Source organism: Oncorhynchus nerka, linkage group LG16 (assembly GCF_034236695.1).
Source record: "Oncorhynchus nerka isolate Pitt River linkage group LG16, Oner_Uvic_2.0, whole genome shotgun sequence".
Lineage (NCBI taxonomy): Eukaryota > Metazoa > Chordata > Actinopteri > Salmoniformes > Salmonidae > Oncorhynchus > Oncorhynchus nerka.
In genome coordinates, this window is record NC_088411.1 from 19,863,419 (window position 1) to 19,878,878 (window position 15,460).

At 46.0% G+C, this 15,460-nt stretch overlaps 1 protein-coding gene across 1 annotated transcript in view; it reads left to right on the forward strand.

Annotated features, from left to right (window-relative positions):
• The first annotated feature begins 121 nt into the window (after positions 1-121).
• Positions 122-15,460, forward strand: part of tnrc6ba (trinucleotide repeat containing adaptor 6Ba) — a 36,924-nt gene continuing 21,585 nt past the window's right edge. Inside the window, 15 exon segments of the mRNA XM_065002496.1 lie at positions 122-460; positions 2,019-2,106; positions 2,552-2,573; positions 4,550-4,900; positions 5,104-6,465; positions 6,468-7,301; positions 7,304-7,480; positions 7,483-8,088; positions 8,291-8,461; positions 9,370-9,563; positions 9,733-9,807; positions 9,986-10,195; positions 10,564-10,671; positions 11,077-11,205; positions 11,617-11,781. Of these exon segments, the coding sequence (XP_064858568.1) occupies positions 2,050-2,106; positions 2,552-2,573; positions 4,550-4,900; positions 5,104-6,465; positions 6,468-7,301; positions 7,304-7,480; positions 7,483-8,088; positions 8,291-8,461; positions 9,370-9,563; positions 9,733-9,807; positions 9,986-10,195; positions 10,564-10,671; positions 11,077-11,205; positions 11,617-11,781 (4,461 nt within the window). The 5' untranslated portion in view covers positions 122-460; positions 2,019-2,049.

Sequence of the window (15,460 nt, forward strand, 5' to 3'; positions counted from 1 at the left end):
GACATTCATTAAAACTGGTATTTTATTTGACGAAGGAATTATTGTCTAACGGTAATGATGCTGTATGAAACTAACTCCACAGTTGTCTAATTGAAGGACAAAAATCTCCCTCACCCCCACCAGAGAGAGCTTGCTGCTGGCGAGACATTCGATTCATAGCTGCAAAATGGCCGACCGTCAACCAACTGACTTTCCAGCGCTTTAAAAACGATTTCTTCTGCACATTAGCTAGGTTTACATTATCATAGTACTTACTTAGAAATCAAGAGCACCAACAAGTATATTTCTTTGTTAGCCACATAACGTTACTTCATTATTCGTTTAGGGGCTGTTGATTTTCAAGTAGCCTCGAATGACAAAAAAAACCGAGGATTTCGCACTGAAGCACTTTAGCCACAGATGAAAGAGGAAATAATCTTAGCTTTAGTTAGCTAGCTCTATTTCATATGTGATTCCTGAGGTGAGTATATCTTCGTCACTATTTGTAAAGTTGTTGGTTAACTGCATGCATATTTTGCAATAATATGCATATTCCATAGATAAGAGGCTATTGCTAACAGTCTTGCAACGCAGCAATTTTCTGTCGACATCGGTGCTAAAATATGTCTAGCTAGCATGCTACAGAGTTGATGTCGTCGCGCGAGTGAGCCTCTGGAGGAGTTCTCTTGGCGCTCACTTCAGTCACGAGCAGACCAATGTAGCAATATAAATCCGGAGTCTGGGTAGTAATCCTGCAGAAAATAATGCTGGCATACTTGTATTTAAAAAATAAAAAATTAAATTTGGTGTTCGCTTGCTAGCTAGTTTAGCAACTAGTTACAGGGTGTGTAGTTGGTCGACACAGCAGATAGCTAATTTAGCTACATCTCTTTTACCTTGCTAGGTCGGCGCAAGACCTCGCGTACACTAAAATATGAAGATGTTGGTCCATTTACCGTTAGTCAGTGAACTACCTGTGTTGCGTGGATAGATAACGTTAGCTCATCGGTTTCGTGATCTGAGCCTGTTGTCCTTGTCGTGTGTCCATTTTTAGCCCGCCATAGTTTCATAACGATGGCTAACATCCATCGACATGCAGCGTTTTGGTTGTTAGCCACGGTTGCTGAATGGCCACCATCGGCAGGGTTTAGCATTAGCTAGTTACATTGTAATAATTGTTGCACCTTCATACTTGCAAAGGTAGCTAGCGAACTATGTTGCTTATTCCCATGCACGAAAGGTTACGTGAATGAAGGATAGCTGTTGCAGCTAACGTAACCAGCTACAGAAGGCTGACAGTAGTTACCCCGAGCTCCCGAAATCATGACAACTGTGGCTCATAGTGAGCCCCCATACCCTCTAACGTTAACTATGCCACTGATAAATAAGGGCCAGGTAGCTGTACATTCGCATCATGATCAGTTTTGTTGCCTTTACATGTCATTTTCAGAGCATTGTGTCCATGGCGATGTGTCACCTTGACTCTTATCAACCATGAGTGTGCTGGCTGTTCATGAATTTTTTGTGATGTAACGTTACATGCCCGGTTTTTTATTTGAATGCTTACTTATGGGTTCCTTAAGAGAAACATCAACCCGTTTAGTATATCTCGCCTTTTAGAAACAGTAACTGCATTTTAATAGGTGTGTCGAGGCAGCCATACTTCAGATCCCTTACAGTGCTGTCATGGCATAGGCTAGCTACTGTTAAGTCATAGTTTGAAAACAAGGCATTAGAAAGTGTGTCCCTGCTTAGTCAACAGGACTGGGCCTTTAGCATTCGAAGCTTAGAACAAGACTTAAACACTCCATCCTTTTACTGGCTAACTCACAAGGCTTGGAGGGGAGGATAAGCCAGAAATTTCCTGCAGGTGTATTATGTGGATAATTACCCTATGAACAGTACATCACCTGCCAAGCAATCTTCTGAACCCTAGGCTTGTAAATCATTGTGGCTCAAGCCAGTATACAGATTGTTCTAAGGACAGTTGCACTGGTTTGCGGTTTATAATGTGTTTCTTCTATTTCCTCTCACCCCAGAAAAGAGTATCAGGACAGGGAACAGTAGTTCATGGAAGACAAGAAAAGGAAGAAAGACGACAAAAGGAAAAGGGAAGCATCTCAGAAGGTAAAGATGTATTTCCACGCCAACATACAACTTTGCCCAGAATGATGCTCAGTTTAACTTGTTGCAGTCTTATTGTTTTTCTTAGAACTTTTGTTTTGACACAATAGTATTCTGATTAACCAGATTATAGGCTACATGATATCACCAAGTTGTGATGACCTGGCCAGCTGGGGTATATTCAGTATTGCAAAGTTGTATACAATACACACAACAAGTCTCAATAAACTAAATGTAATGAATAATAGATTGTTGATTAGTGTTGTTATGCCTGGCACTCTGTCCAGACCACAGTACTCCAACCAGCCACTGCCACACCACACATTTGACTCTTTCATTGTCCTACTTTGATGTTCATACAGTTATGTTTGTTTTTCACTTGAATGTCTTTAACAAATTAATTAATATCTCCATATTTGGCTTTTGATGTACTTTTGTCTTATTTCAGGTTGCAGAGCAAAAAAACAAAGGTGAGTGGTGTCTTTGTGTCCTCTGCTAGATTCACCTGGTTGCAATGTTCACAACGTCGCACCTGTTTCTCTGTCTGCTTATGGCGTCTTGTCGTTCTCATCGCTAGCATTGTTTTTGCGGCACCTAATGAGGAACTTAGTACTGTTCCAGTATGCAGATTTTTCGTCACTGATCATTTGTACTAATCACGATTTCGCAAGTGCTTGCATCTTTGGCTCATAGACTTGCCCAAAACTGTCTGAGTTTCTGTTCGGAGGGGTGGAGACTTTGGTAGAGACTTTGCAGGTCTCATTAGTACATTTTCTAATATTTCTCCCACCAGAACTTAATCAAGCATCTGATGCAATTACGCAAGATTTTGGTTCTGGGTGCCTGAGCTTTGTTTATGCGGTTAGCTTTGTGCTTTGTCACTCCAGTGACACACTATCCAGCAGATAAAGAGCACCGTGTCTTTCCCTCTTCCATCCTTCTCACAAGTAACTGAATATCGGAATATATTAAATCAAATCGTATTTGTCACATGCGCTGTACACAACGGGTGTAGACCTTACAGTGAAATGCTTACAACCTTAACCAACAACACAGTTTTAAAAAATATATGAAAAAAAAGAAGAAATAAAAGTAACAAATAATTAAAGAGCAGCAGTAAAATAACAATAGTGTGGCCAGTACCCCCTGTACATATTAGGGAATGCATTTGGAAAATATTGACATGGATTTGAAAATACTCATACAAATATTGCAATACTCCATGCATTTTAACTCCGGTCTGATTTGCTCTAGGGTTATTTGAAATGTATTTGGAATCCTTGTGCGATCCCAGGATATTTGGTAATACTGGCACTGAACACAAGGGGTGCTATTTTCGAACCCCAAAGGTTAGCAATGCTAACAAGTATATGTAAAATCCCATAGGGAATGCTAGCTAAATGCTCATGAACACATTGAAAACATTTTATGCAGTCTCTGACAAACAATTTGCAGGACAGACATCCCAGCTCTTAAAGTTATACAAGTAACTTAAAATTGCTACTCAGTTTGCTGTACGCACAAAGCAAATATTAGACCGTAAGCCTCTAGATCCAGGAGGGGATTCTCTGCTGTTACCAAGACTCTTAATTTTGCAAGAAGCTAGCTAACTAGCCACTAAATTAGCAAACCAAATGTACAACTGCAGAGCTATTAGCACATGTTAGACAGTTAACTTAGTTATAAGATATCTAGCTGGCAAAGTTGTAATTTCCATACTGTAACTAGATTTCCTGACGAGTGCTGCACAACAGTCAACGGTCTTGTCGTTATGTGCTTGAAAACATATACCATATGACTGGGGACTACCGGTAAGCTTCGAAATGAAAAATGTGAAGGGTGAAATGAACAACGCAATCTGCTTTATCTCCTAACTTAGGGCAGAAGTTGACTGCAGTTATTTACTTAAAAAGTAGCTACAGATATTCCGATAGATAAAGAATCTTAAATAGTTTCAACGGTCATCCCGTGGCTATTTCCAAATACCCCTGTTCATGGCCTAAGCCAATTTCAAATAACCCAAGCCAATTATTTAACAAAATATTTCAAATGAAAGTAGTATATTTGGCTATGTATTTGATGTATTTGAACCAGGTCTGGTCTATTGTTTAGATGCATGTGGCAATTTGACTCTATTTAACTAGGCAAGTCAGTTAATTAAGAACAAATTCTTATTTTCAATGACGGCCTAGGAACAGTGGGTTAACTGCCTGTTCAGGGGCAAAACGACAGATTTTTACCTTGTCAGCTCGGGGGTTTGAACTTGCAACCTTCTGGTTACTAGTCCAACGCTCTAACCCCTTGGCTACCCTGCCGTATGATGATGGCTAGATAAAATGTTTTATTATCCACTAGGAAATATTATTTTAATTTCATATCACCATTTTTATGCTGAATGTCCTCTATACCCCTTACTAACTTCTCTGTCTTCTCCTTCACCATGCAGTGCCAGAATTGACCACGCCCTTGTCCACCCAGTCTCCTGCTGCCCCCAGCTCTGCTTCCCCCAGCCCTGGACCCACCCCCTCGGCATCCTCCTCCCCTGCGGCTGCAGGCGGCGCCCCCCCTCAGGGCGGGAACAATGCGAAGCGGCCGGCGGTGGCCAACGGACAGCCCCCCACAGCAGGCACCCAGGCCCCCCAGCGCTACATGCCCCGCGAAGTGCCCCCGCGATTCCGCTGCCAGCAAGACCACAAAGTGCTACTGAAGAGGGGCCAGCCGCCGCTGTCCTCCATGCTACTGGGTGGAGGAGGCGGAGGGGGAGACGGCCTCAACGCAACCATGGCTGCTGCCTCAGGTGGGTGTCTGGCACGAGTCGACATGGGGCATCATGCGAAGTTACGCTCTGTTTGAATACTTTAGAAGTGCATCCCACTTTACTCGCTTTGTCTTGGTAGACCGTTTTGGGGAAAACTGTTTGTTCTCTCTTTGTCCAAGTCCATAAAAATTGGGCGGCAGTCAATGTGTGCATCTCTCGTGTCTTTGTTGTTTCCCGTCCAGATTCCAGTCCAGGCTATGTGGGTCCAGCTGCACCCTCACTGCCCCTCACCTCATCATCCTCTTCATCATCAATCGCTGCTTCTTCTACTTCTTCAAATTATGCAAATTCCACGTGGGGGACGGGCTCTGGCAGCCTGCCCTCCTCTCAGGGCAGGGAGAAGGTCATTGTGGACGGCTCGGACCTAGAGGAGTGGCCTAACATCGCCCCAGGTGACGGGAGCGGAGGAGGTGGAGCTTCAGGGCCAGGAAGCGGTAGTGAGTCGTCGGTGGAGGGCGGTGGTGGAATGCCGAACAGCTGTGCCTCATGGAAAGGTGGGGATCCTGGCAGTCCTTCACCCACTTCCTCGTTCTCAATGTCCAATGAATGTATGCTGTCCGGCAGTGTGGTGTGGGGGTCTGCTGCCTCACAGGGTCCTGTAGAAGGGAATGCAGCCCCAGGGACGTCATTGCCATCCATTCCCAAATCCTCCCCTCTGCCAGTGGGCCCTGATGGCTCGCTTGGTGGCAGTGGGGGGATCCCTGGTGCCAACTTCAACCCAAATGCCAACCCTTCTGCCTGGCCTGCCCTAGTGCAGCAGGATGGAGCTGGGGCAGCTTCCTCTGAAGGTGCCCCCCCCTCTTCCTTCCTCCAGAGCCAGGTTGGGTCTCTGTCTGCCAACAACCCTCCCCCGGCCCTGGGGAACCCACCTCTAGCTTTGAATCAATCTGCTCATCAGCACCAACTTCACCAAATGCAATCCAGAGAAAGAGAGCACCCGTCGGACGGGGGCTGGGGTGGAGCGGCGCTGGAGACCGGAGCAGGACCAAAAAATGCGGGGACAGGGGAGGGAGCCAATATAGACTGTGGGGGAGGAGGCAACGGGGGAGACAACCTCTCTGCTTCCCAAACCTCTTCCTCCTGGGGAGGCCAGCCTTTCCCCGCTGCTAACTCCAAAACGGGTGCCTCAAGGACTGATGGTTGGGAAGGGGGAGCTGCTGAGGGTGGTGGAGGCTCGCGGTGGGGGTACAACGCTCAGGGGGGTAATGGAGGGAAAGCCTGGGGCGCTGGAAGTGGGGGTAACACTCAGACCGCCGGGGTATCTCAGGGAGGGTGGGGAGGAGGAGGAGAGCGGGGGTCTTCAGTTGGAGACTGGGGAGGTAATTCAGGTGGGATGGGTGGAAGTGGTGGAGTTGGCAATTCAGGAGGGGAGGCTGGTGGTGTCGGCGGACGCAGCAGTAGCAGCAGCAGCAGCGGGGGCAGCATCGGCAACCCCCCTGCCGCCGCCTCTTCTCCCAAATCATCCACCACTACAACAAGAGCTTTGGACAATCAGAAGGGAGTTGGAGTGGGGGACGGAGGGACACAGGGGGACACAGGGGAGTGGGGGGCCGGGGTGGAAGAGGTCATTCTTCATCCAGCGGTGGAGGAAACTCCAGAGGTGGCGGCAATCACAATCAACACCATGGGTATGGCCACCACCGGTATTCCCATCCCCCACCACCCAACCCTGAAGTGGCCTTACAGGCAATGCTCAGCCGCAATGACCTGGACCCGCGCGTCCTCTCCAACACGGGCTGGGGCCAGACCCAGATCAGACAGAACGTGGCCTGGGACCTAGAACCAGGAAAAGGAGGTTCTGGGTTGTCTGCTTCATCCAAAAACTCTCCACCTCCCATTGGTCCATCTTCTCAGTACTCCACTGGCTCTGCTACAACTACTGATTCTCCTTCCCTTCTCCCTGGCTCAGCTCCAAACCTGAACTCCAACCCTTCCCTGGGGACCTCTGGTGGCTCTGGGGAGGGCTGGGAGAGTGGTGGTAACAGCAGCAACTCCCTACCCAGCCGAGGACCACCTCACCCGGGATCCAACATGAGGAATGTTTCTGGTGTCACACAATCTGCGTCAATGACCACTGGAGCAGGTATGGGAGGAGGAGGAGGCCTTGGACCAGGCCAGGGGAAGCCTACAGGAGGCTGGGGTGGGGTAGGACCAGGGGAGAGCCAAGGAAAAGGATGGGGGAACGAAGGATCAGAGTGGGGTGGAGGGAGGGAACGTAGTAGTAGAGGAGGTGGAGGAGGAGGGTGGGGAGATAGTGGACAACAGGGTAACCAAGGTGGAGGAGGAGGTGGTGGCTGGGGAGGCAGCCAGGAGGAGAAGGGGACAGGAGGAGGATGGAAGGAGATGGGGAGGGATGGAGGAGGGTGTGGTGGACAGAGGGAGAGGGTGGGGGGGACTGGGGAGAGCGAGAGGCCAAATCAAGCAGTGGAGGAGGAGCATGGGGAGAGGAAAGGAAAGGTGGGGGAGACTCAGAAGTCGGTACGTGGGGTAGCTGGGACGAGGGAGCCCCTAGGAGAGCCTGGGGGGCAGGAGGTACATGTGGAGGAGGGGCAGGTGTGGACATGGGGGCAGCAAACCCCACCAGGGGCGTTGGGGTGGAGGGGGGGGTGGGAAAATGCACCCGTCACAGATGCCAAACAGCCAGACAGCCTCTGTGAAAGGCCCCATGGCACAAAAGCAGCAGCACCAATCACAGCCCCAGCAGCAGCCGCTACCGCAGCAAGCACTGGACCCAGGGGACATGCAAGGAGGAGAGGGCTGGGGGAGACCATCGGGCCCCCAGGCCCAAAACCAAAGCAGCTCAGGCTGGACGGCCGGACCCATCCCCAGCGGTCCTAATGGAGGAGAGGGGCCGCAGTCCAGCGGTTGGGAGGAACCTTCACCACAATTCATTAGCAGGAAGATGGACATTGACGATGGGACGTCGGCTTGGGGAGACCCCAGCCAGTTTAATAACAAGACTGTCAACCTGTGGGAGAAGAACGGCGTTCCGACTGGTCAGCAGCTGCCAATGCACGGCCAGGGACCAGGACCACCGCCCCAACAGCAGCAGCCTGGGCCTCCAGCTCTACAGCAGCAACCTGGGCCTGGGAGGCAGCCCACTGGGATGGGAGGCAGGGACATCAACCCTGGCCATGGACCTGGACCTGGGAAAGCTCCAGGGATGGGTAAGAGACTAACTGTTAGGCTGATGTGCAGGACCGTTCGCATAGATTTTTTAAATATAAGATTTAAGCATATTACCTAATAGACATGCGGAGTGGAAGGCTTATAGAACTCAGTCTTTCCCATCAACCTATAGAGCACAGTACATAAATCACACCACTGTATCACTGATGGATACATCCCTATCCCTGCCCATGTGTGTAGCTCCATCGTCTGGCTGGGATGGTGGCTCTCCCTCAGACCCCCCGGTGGACAACGGCACCGCAGCCTGGGGGAAGCCCACTGAGACCCCCACCGGCTGGGGAGACCCTGGGGAGGAACCTGGGAAGAACACCTCTGGCTGGGGAAACCCCTCACCCAACCCCATCAAATCTAGTAAGGAAACTAACTACTGTAAAGCCTCAAAAAGACATGACGATGTCTGATTAGGTTCAGTGCATTCAGAGAGTATTTAGACCACTTTACCTTTTCTACATTCTAAAATTTAGTATATTGATTTTTCCCTTCATCAATCTACACACAATACCCCATAATGTAAAAAAATATATATATATTGTTTTTTGCAAATTACAAATAAACAAATGTACACATTTTCATAGTATTCAGACCCTTTACTCAGTACTTTGTTGAAGCACCTTTGGCAGCGATTACAACCTCAACTTCTTGGGTATGACACTACAAGCTTGGCACACCTGTATTTGGGAAGTTTCTCCCATTGCTGCACAGCTATTTAGCAGGTTTTCATCAAGGATCTCTCTGATCTCCCTCTGCTCTGTTAATATTTCCCTCGATCCTGCGAGTCTCCCAGTCCCTGCCGCTGAAAAACATCCCCACAGCATGATGCTGCCACCACCATGCTTCACCGTAGGGATGGTGCCAGGTTTGCTCCAGACATGATTCTTGGCATTCGGGCCAAAGAGTTCAATATTGGTTTCATCAGACCAGATAATCTTGTTTCTCATGGTCTGCGTCCTTGAGGTGCCCTTTGCCAAACTACAAGCGGACTGTCATGAAGTTAGTGCCATTCTGCCCACAGAGCAGTGACGAGTTCTAGTGAGCAGCGACCATTTATGTCCATGGCCGTTATAATATTCTATTCACTCTGATCATGCTAAATTCTCAGAGTAAATCATCAGTAACTTTTTAACCATTAATGGTGGAGACATAGGGTTTGTTTACAAAATGTCTCCCAAAAACTCCAGACACAATCACAGATTTGCAGTGTCGTCATAACACACAGCATATTATTGGTGTAATAATGCTACTCATTGTTATTTCCATAGCAGGTTCGAAGTCTATGCAAGACTGGGGTGAGGGAGACCAGGGCTCGGTGGCGGCCTCGCGTCACCCCAGCTGGGAGGAAGAGGAGGAGGGAGGAGCAGGGGTGTGGAACAGTGTTGGGTCCCAGGGCAGCAGCTCGTCCTATAACAGTGGGGGCTGGGGCCAAGGTCACGGGGGCAAGAAGCCCAACAACAAGGTAGGACAGCATCCACAATGGGTTAGGTTAGGTTTTCTATGGTGGTTGCCTCATTCAGATACTTGAGAGGAGTTGGATTTTTGATGAGGCCTTTTGGTGGGAAAATGGCCTTTGTTTGTGCCAGAAAACCTACTACCAGAAATGTTATATCTGTACGTTTGTCTCTCAGGCTCCCCTGAAGAGTGGAGGAGGAGATTCCTGGATGAACCCCATGAACAAACAGTTCTCCAACATGGGGCTCCTGGTAAGTTTCAGAGAAAAGGCTAAGTTTAGAGCCCACAGGCATCCACTGTGTGTTTGAGATACTGTATGTAGTGAGAAATGTGTTGTTGTATCTATTACAATGAGCGTGACATGCCAATAGGTGTGGTGGGGTTGATTTATGATGGTGGTAGTGATGAGGATATGTGCTGTGTTTGCAGGGTGATGATCCTAGTGGGCGGCCTCTGGACTTGGCCCCTGGTCCTCAGGATAAGAAGATGGAAGGAGAGAAGCGAGGGATGGGCCTGAATGACTACAATGGAGAGATGCGTAAAGGAGGGCAGAGAGCCATGGGAGGAGGAGGGATGGTCTACCGTTCACCTGGTTCCAAAGAGATGGGGCCTGGCGACCCTGGGCCTTACTATGACAAGGTTGGTACCTCAGACCATTGCAACGCTCTGTGGATGTGTCTAAAATGGCATCCGACACTACTTTTGATAAGAGCCCTATAGGTATTGGTCAAAAGTAGTGCACTAAAGGGTACATGGTTCCATTTCGGACGCAACCTCTGTGACTTTGACTTCTCCAAGTACCACTTGTCTCATTAACACTTTATTCTATGTCTCTTTCTTCCTTCCCCTCCTTCTTTTGGTAACCTTCTTCCTGTTCCCTCCTTATTTTGGTGTCCCTCTTCGTGTGCCCTCCTTCTTTTGGTGTCCCTCTTCCGGTCCCTTCCCTGTTTCACCTACTTCTTCCCCCATATTGGGAAACTACTTTGATTGGCTGTCACTGTGATCAGCAGACCTTGCCTTTCACCAATCAGGATGGGTGCCTTGGGGAGGAGTACTCTCCACCCTCTGTCTACAAGCCCTCCCCCCTCTACAACCACACTATCCCCCCTAGACAAGTAAGGCTGTGTCCCTCTGTCTCCATTAGACCATCAGCTCATTGCTCCACCACTAAGCTGGTCCCAGATCTGTTTCTGCTTTAGCCAACTGACTATTGTTGTTATTCCATAAGATCTGGGACAGGCTACTTCACCACATCTCCCTGTACATAGAAACTTATCTTACTGTCCATCCCTCATAAATTGTGTTCTTTAAAAATCAATGAGTACATATCATTTAATAGAAGAAAAAAAATGTATGCAGCAATTGCAGATTTTCCCTTTAAGCATCAAGTACAAAGTCACCCAAAATAATTTCCTCTGTGTCAGTATCGTCTCATTTCCCACCCTATCTACCCCATCGTTATGTCTGTCAATGAGTCAGCCATGTTTGTAACCCACTCCCTCCCTCTGTTTCCTTGTCAGGGTGGTCATAACATGTTTGGCAGCAGCGGTGGTGGGATGCCCCCGTCCAGACACCAGCCCGGTGTGCCACCCATAAACCCGTCCGCAGGGATACGAGCTCAAGTGCCTCATCAGTTCCTGTCACCTCAGGTACCCTTTTGTTTATTATTTATATATATATATATTTTTTTTATCAGACTCTAGAAGTAGTCACTTGTTTTTACGTTCACCTTCACAAGGCTTTTTTCAAGGGACTCCCTTATGTAAATCAATCTCCTATATGCCCAAACCTCTGCTCAGAACAAAATATTTTTGGTCCGTTGGTTTCTTAGTAAGTTCTTTCTGTGAAACGTTGTTTCCAGAGATGTGATTTATTTCACCAGCCTACTCTTGATCATAGGCTAATGGGAGTATTTAGGTGACTACACTCAATGGATTTTTAAAAAACTCAGCAAATCGATGAGGAGTGCACTCACTGATTTTCTGTTTTGAAATGGAATGTGCTAGACAAGATGCTTTATATTCCACGTTCCCATGGTAACACGATGGTCCGTGTTCCAGGTGCCAGGTTCTGTGCTGAAGCAGATGCCGCCTCCCAGCGTGGGTGGAGTCGGAGGTGTGGGTGGGGTGGGGGCTGTAGGAGGGGGCGTGTTCCCCCCTCAGCTGTCCCCCCAGCACATCGCCATGCTGAGCAGCATCTACCCTCCGCACATCCAGTTCCAGCTGGTGAGTAGCTATACTCCTATACAACACTAGAATGATCACAGTAGTGGTCACAGAACAAAGCCTTGAGGAACACAAAAACTTACCTTAGATTTGTTCTGATTAATTTTAAAGCCATGTTGGTTGAAGCATCAATGTTTTTATATACATTTGAAGTCTGAAGTTTACATACATTTTAGCCAAATACATTTAAACTCAGTTTTTCATATTTCCTGACATTTAATCCTAGTAAAAATTTCCTGTTTTAGGTCAGTTAGGATCACCACTTTATTTTAGGAATGTGAAATGTCAGAATAATAGTAGAGAGAATTATTGATTTATTTCAGCTTTTATTTCTTTCATCACATTCCCAGTGGGTCAGAAGTTTACATACACTCAATTGGTATTTGGTAGCATTGCCTTTAAATTGTTTAACTTGGGTCAAACATTTTGGGTAGCCTTCCACAAGCTTCCTGCAATAAGTTGGGTGAATTTTGGCCCACTCCCCCTGACAGAGCTGGTGTAACTGAGTCAGGTTTGTAGACCTCCTTGCTCGCACACGCTTTTTCAGTTCTGCCCACAAATTTTCTATGGGATTGAGGTCAGAGCTTTGTGATGGCCACTCTAATACCTTGACATTGTTGTCCTTAAGCCATTATGCCACAACTTTGGAAGTATGCTTGGGGTCATTGTCCATTTGGAAAACCCATTTGCAACCAAGCTTTCACTTCCTGACGGATGTCTTGAGATGTTGCTTCAATATATCCACATAATATTCCTCCCTCATGATGCCATCTATTATGTGAAGTGCACCAGTCCTCCTGCAGCAAAGCACCCCCACAACATGATGCTGCTTCCCCCGTACTTCACGGTTGGGATGGTGTTCTTTGGCTTGCAAGCCTCCCCCATTTTTCTCCAAACATAACAACGGTGATTATTGTCAAACAGTTCTATTTTTGTTTCGTCAGACAAGAGGACATTTCTCCAAAAAGTACTATCTTTGTCCCCATGTGCAGTTGCAAACCTTAGTCTAGCTTTTTTATGGCGGTTTTGGAGCAGTGGCTTCTTCCTTGCTGAGCGGCCTTTCAGGTTGTCGATATAGGACTCGTTTTTACTGTGGATATAGATACTTTTGTACCTGTTTCCTCCAGCATCTTCACAAGGTCCTTTGCTGTTGTTCTGGGATTGATTTGCACGTTTCGCAACAAAATACCTTCATCTCTAGGAGACAGAACGCGTCTCCTTTCTGAGCGGTATGATGGCTGCATGGTCACATGGTGTTTATACTTGCGTACTATTGTTTGTACATATGAACGTAGTACTTTCAGGCGTTTGGAAATTGTTTTCAAGGATGAACCAGACTTGTGGAGGTCTACAAAAAATCTGAGGTCTTGGCAGGTTTCTTTTGATTTTCCCATGATGTCAAGCAAAGAGGCACTGAGTTTGAAGGTAGGTCTTAAAATACATCCACAGGTACACCTTCAATTGACTCAAATTATGTCATTTAGCCGATCAGAAGTTTCTAAAGCCATGACATCATTTTCTGGAATTTCCAAGCTGTTTAAAGGCACAGTCAACTTAGTGTATGTAAACTTCTGACCCACTGGAATTGTGATCCAGTGAATTATAAGTGAAATAATCTGTCTGTAAACTATTGTTGGGGGGGGGGGGGAACACTACCACCACCACTACTACCGTTACCAGCACCACTGCTGTTACTACTGTTTACCGTCACCACTACTGTTACTGTTGGGGCGGCAGGTAGCCTATTCGTTAGAGCGTTGGGCCAGTAACCGAAAGATTGCTGAATCGAATCCCAGAGCTGGCAAGGTAAGAATTTGTCGTTCTGCCCCTGAACGACCCACCGTCATTGTAAATAAGAATGTGTTCTTAACTGACTTGCATAGTTAAATAAAGGTTTATTTTTATACTTAGTGTATGTAAACTTCTGACCCACTGGAATTGTGATACAGTGAAATAATCTGTCTGTAAACAATTGTTGGAAAAGTACTTGTCATGCCCAAAGTAGATGTCCTAAGCAACTTGCCAAAATTATAGTTTGTTAACAAGAAATTTGTGGAGTGGTTGAAAAACTAGATTTAATGACTCCAACCTAAGTGTATGTAAACTTCTGACTTCAAACTGTGTGTGTGTGTGTGTGTGTGTGTGTGTGTGTGTGTGTGTATACACTGCTCAAAAAAATAAAGGGAACACTAAAATAACGCATCCTAGATCTGAATGAATGAAATATTCTTAATAAATACTTTTTTCTTTATAATTTCCACCTGTTGTCTATTCCATTTGCACAACAGCATGTGAAATGTATTGTCAATCAGTGTTGCTTCCAAAGTGGACCGTTTGATTTCACAGAAGTGTGATTGACTTGGAGTTACATTGAGTTGTTTAAGTGTTCCCTTTATTTTTTTGAGCAGTGTATATATATACATACATACATACACACACATATACATACCCTGACTACACCGCTCGCTTCGCGTGCGTTGCAAAATAAATTAGGAATCTATGTTATTCAATTATTGCACTCACACTGCTCGCGCTTGTCAACGAGCGTCTGCTTTGCCAAGGGCTAAAAGGAAGTCATTCCTATTTCTGATGCAGATCGCGCTGCAAGTCCTGCCTCTCCCATCTCCTCATTGGTTTATAGAATCAGGTACCCATGTGCCATCTCCTCATTGGTTATACCCACGTGGGTGATTGAAAGACGAACTGTTGCCTGTTGTCGTGGTAATACTATGAAAGTTTAGATGCCAATCACCATATGTTAAATGATGGAAAGGCCTGGAAGGAGGAGAGATGACTAGAAACGATTCGGTTGATCGTTTTTATGTGTGGATTAATTGTTGGAGTAGGGAACCTTGTGCATTGCAGGTAAAATAACAACCTAATGTTTATATCCCAAATTAGCTAGCAACTGCAAGCTAGCTAAATAGGACAAATTAGCTAGCAAGCGTAAGCTAAATTGCCATAAATGGTTAATGGTTTTCGACCTGTCCCCAAATGAATGTCATTTGTTCATTTTGTTTTGATATTTTAACCTGCGTGTCGTAATCACGTTTGGTGTAGGGGGACAAAATATATTTATGCACGATGGCGTTTTGATTTCCGTGTTAGGTTGGAGTCATTAAAACTTGTTTATGTAAGCTTCCGACTTCAACTGTACCTATATAGACTAGAGGTCGGCCAATTTTTTTAAATGATTTTTTCAACGCCGGTACCGATTATTGGAGGACCAAAAAAAGCCGATACCGATTAATCGGCTGATTTTATAAATAAAATAAAATACATGTAATAATGACAATTACAACAATACTGAATGAACACTTATTTTAACTTAATATAATACATCAATAAAATCAATTTAGCCTCAAATAAATAATGAAGCACGTTCAATTTGGTTTAAATAATGCAAAAACAAAGTGTTGGAGAAGAAAGTAAAAGTGCAATATGTGCTATGTAAGAAAGCTAACGTTTTAAGTTCCTTGCTCAGAACATGAGAACATATGAAAGCTGGTCGTTCCTTTTAACATGAGTTTTCAACATTCCCAGGTAAGAAGTTTTAGCTTGTAGTTATTATAGGAATTATAGGACTATTTCTCTCTATACGATTTTTTAAATTTCATATACCTTTGACTATTGGATGTTCTTATAGGCACTTTAGTATTGCCAGTGTAACAGTATAGCT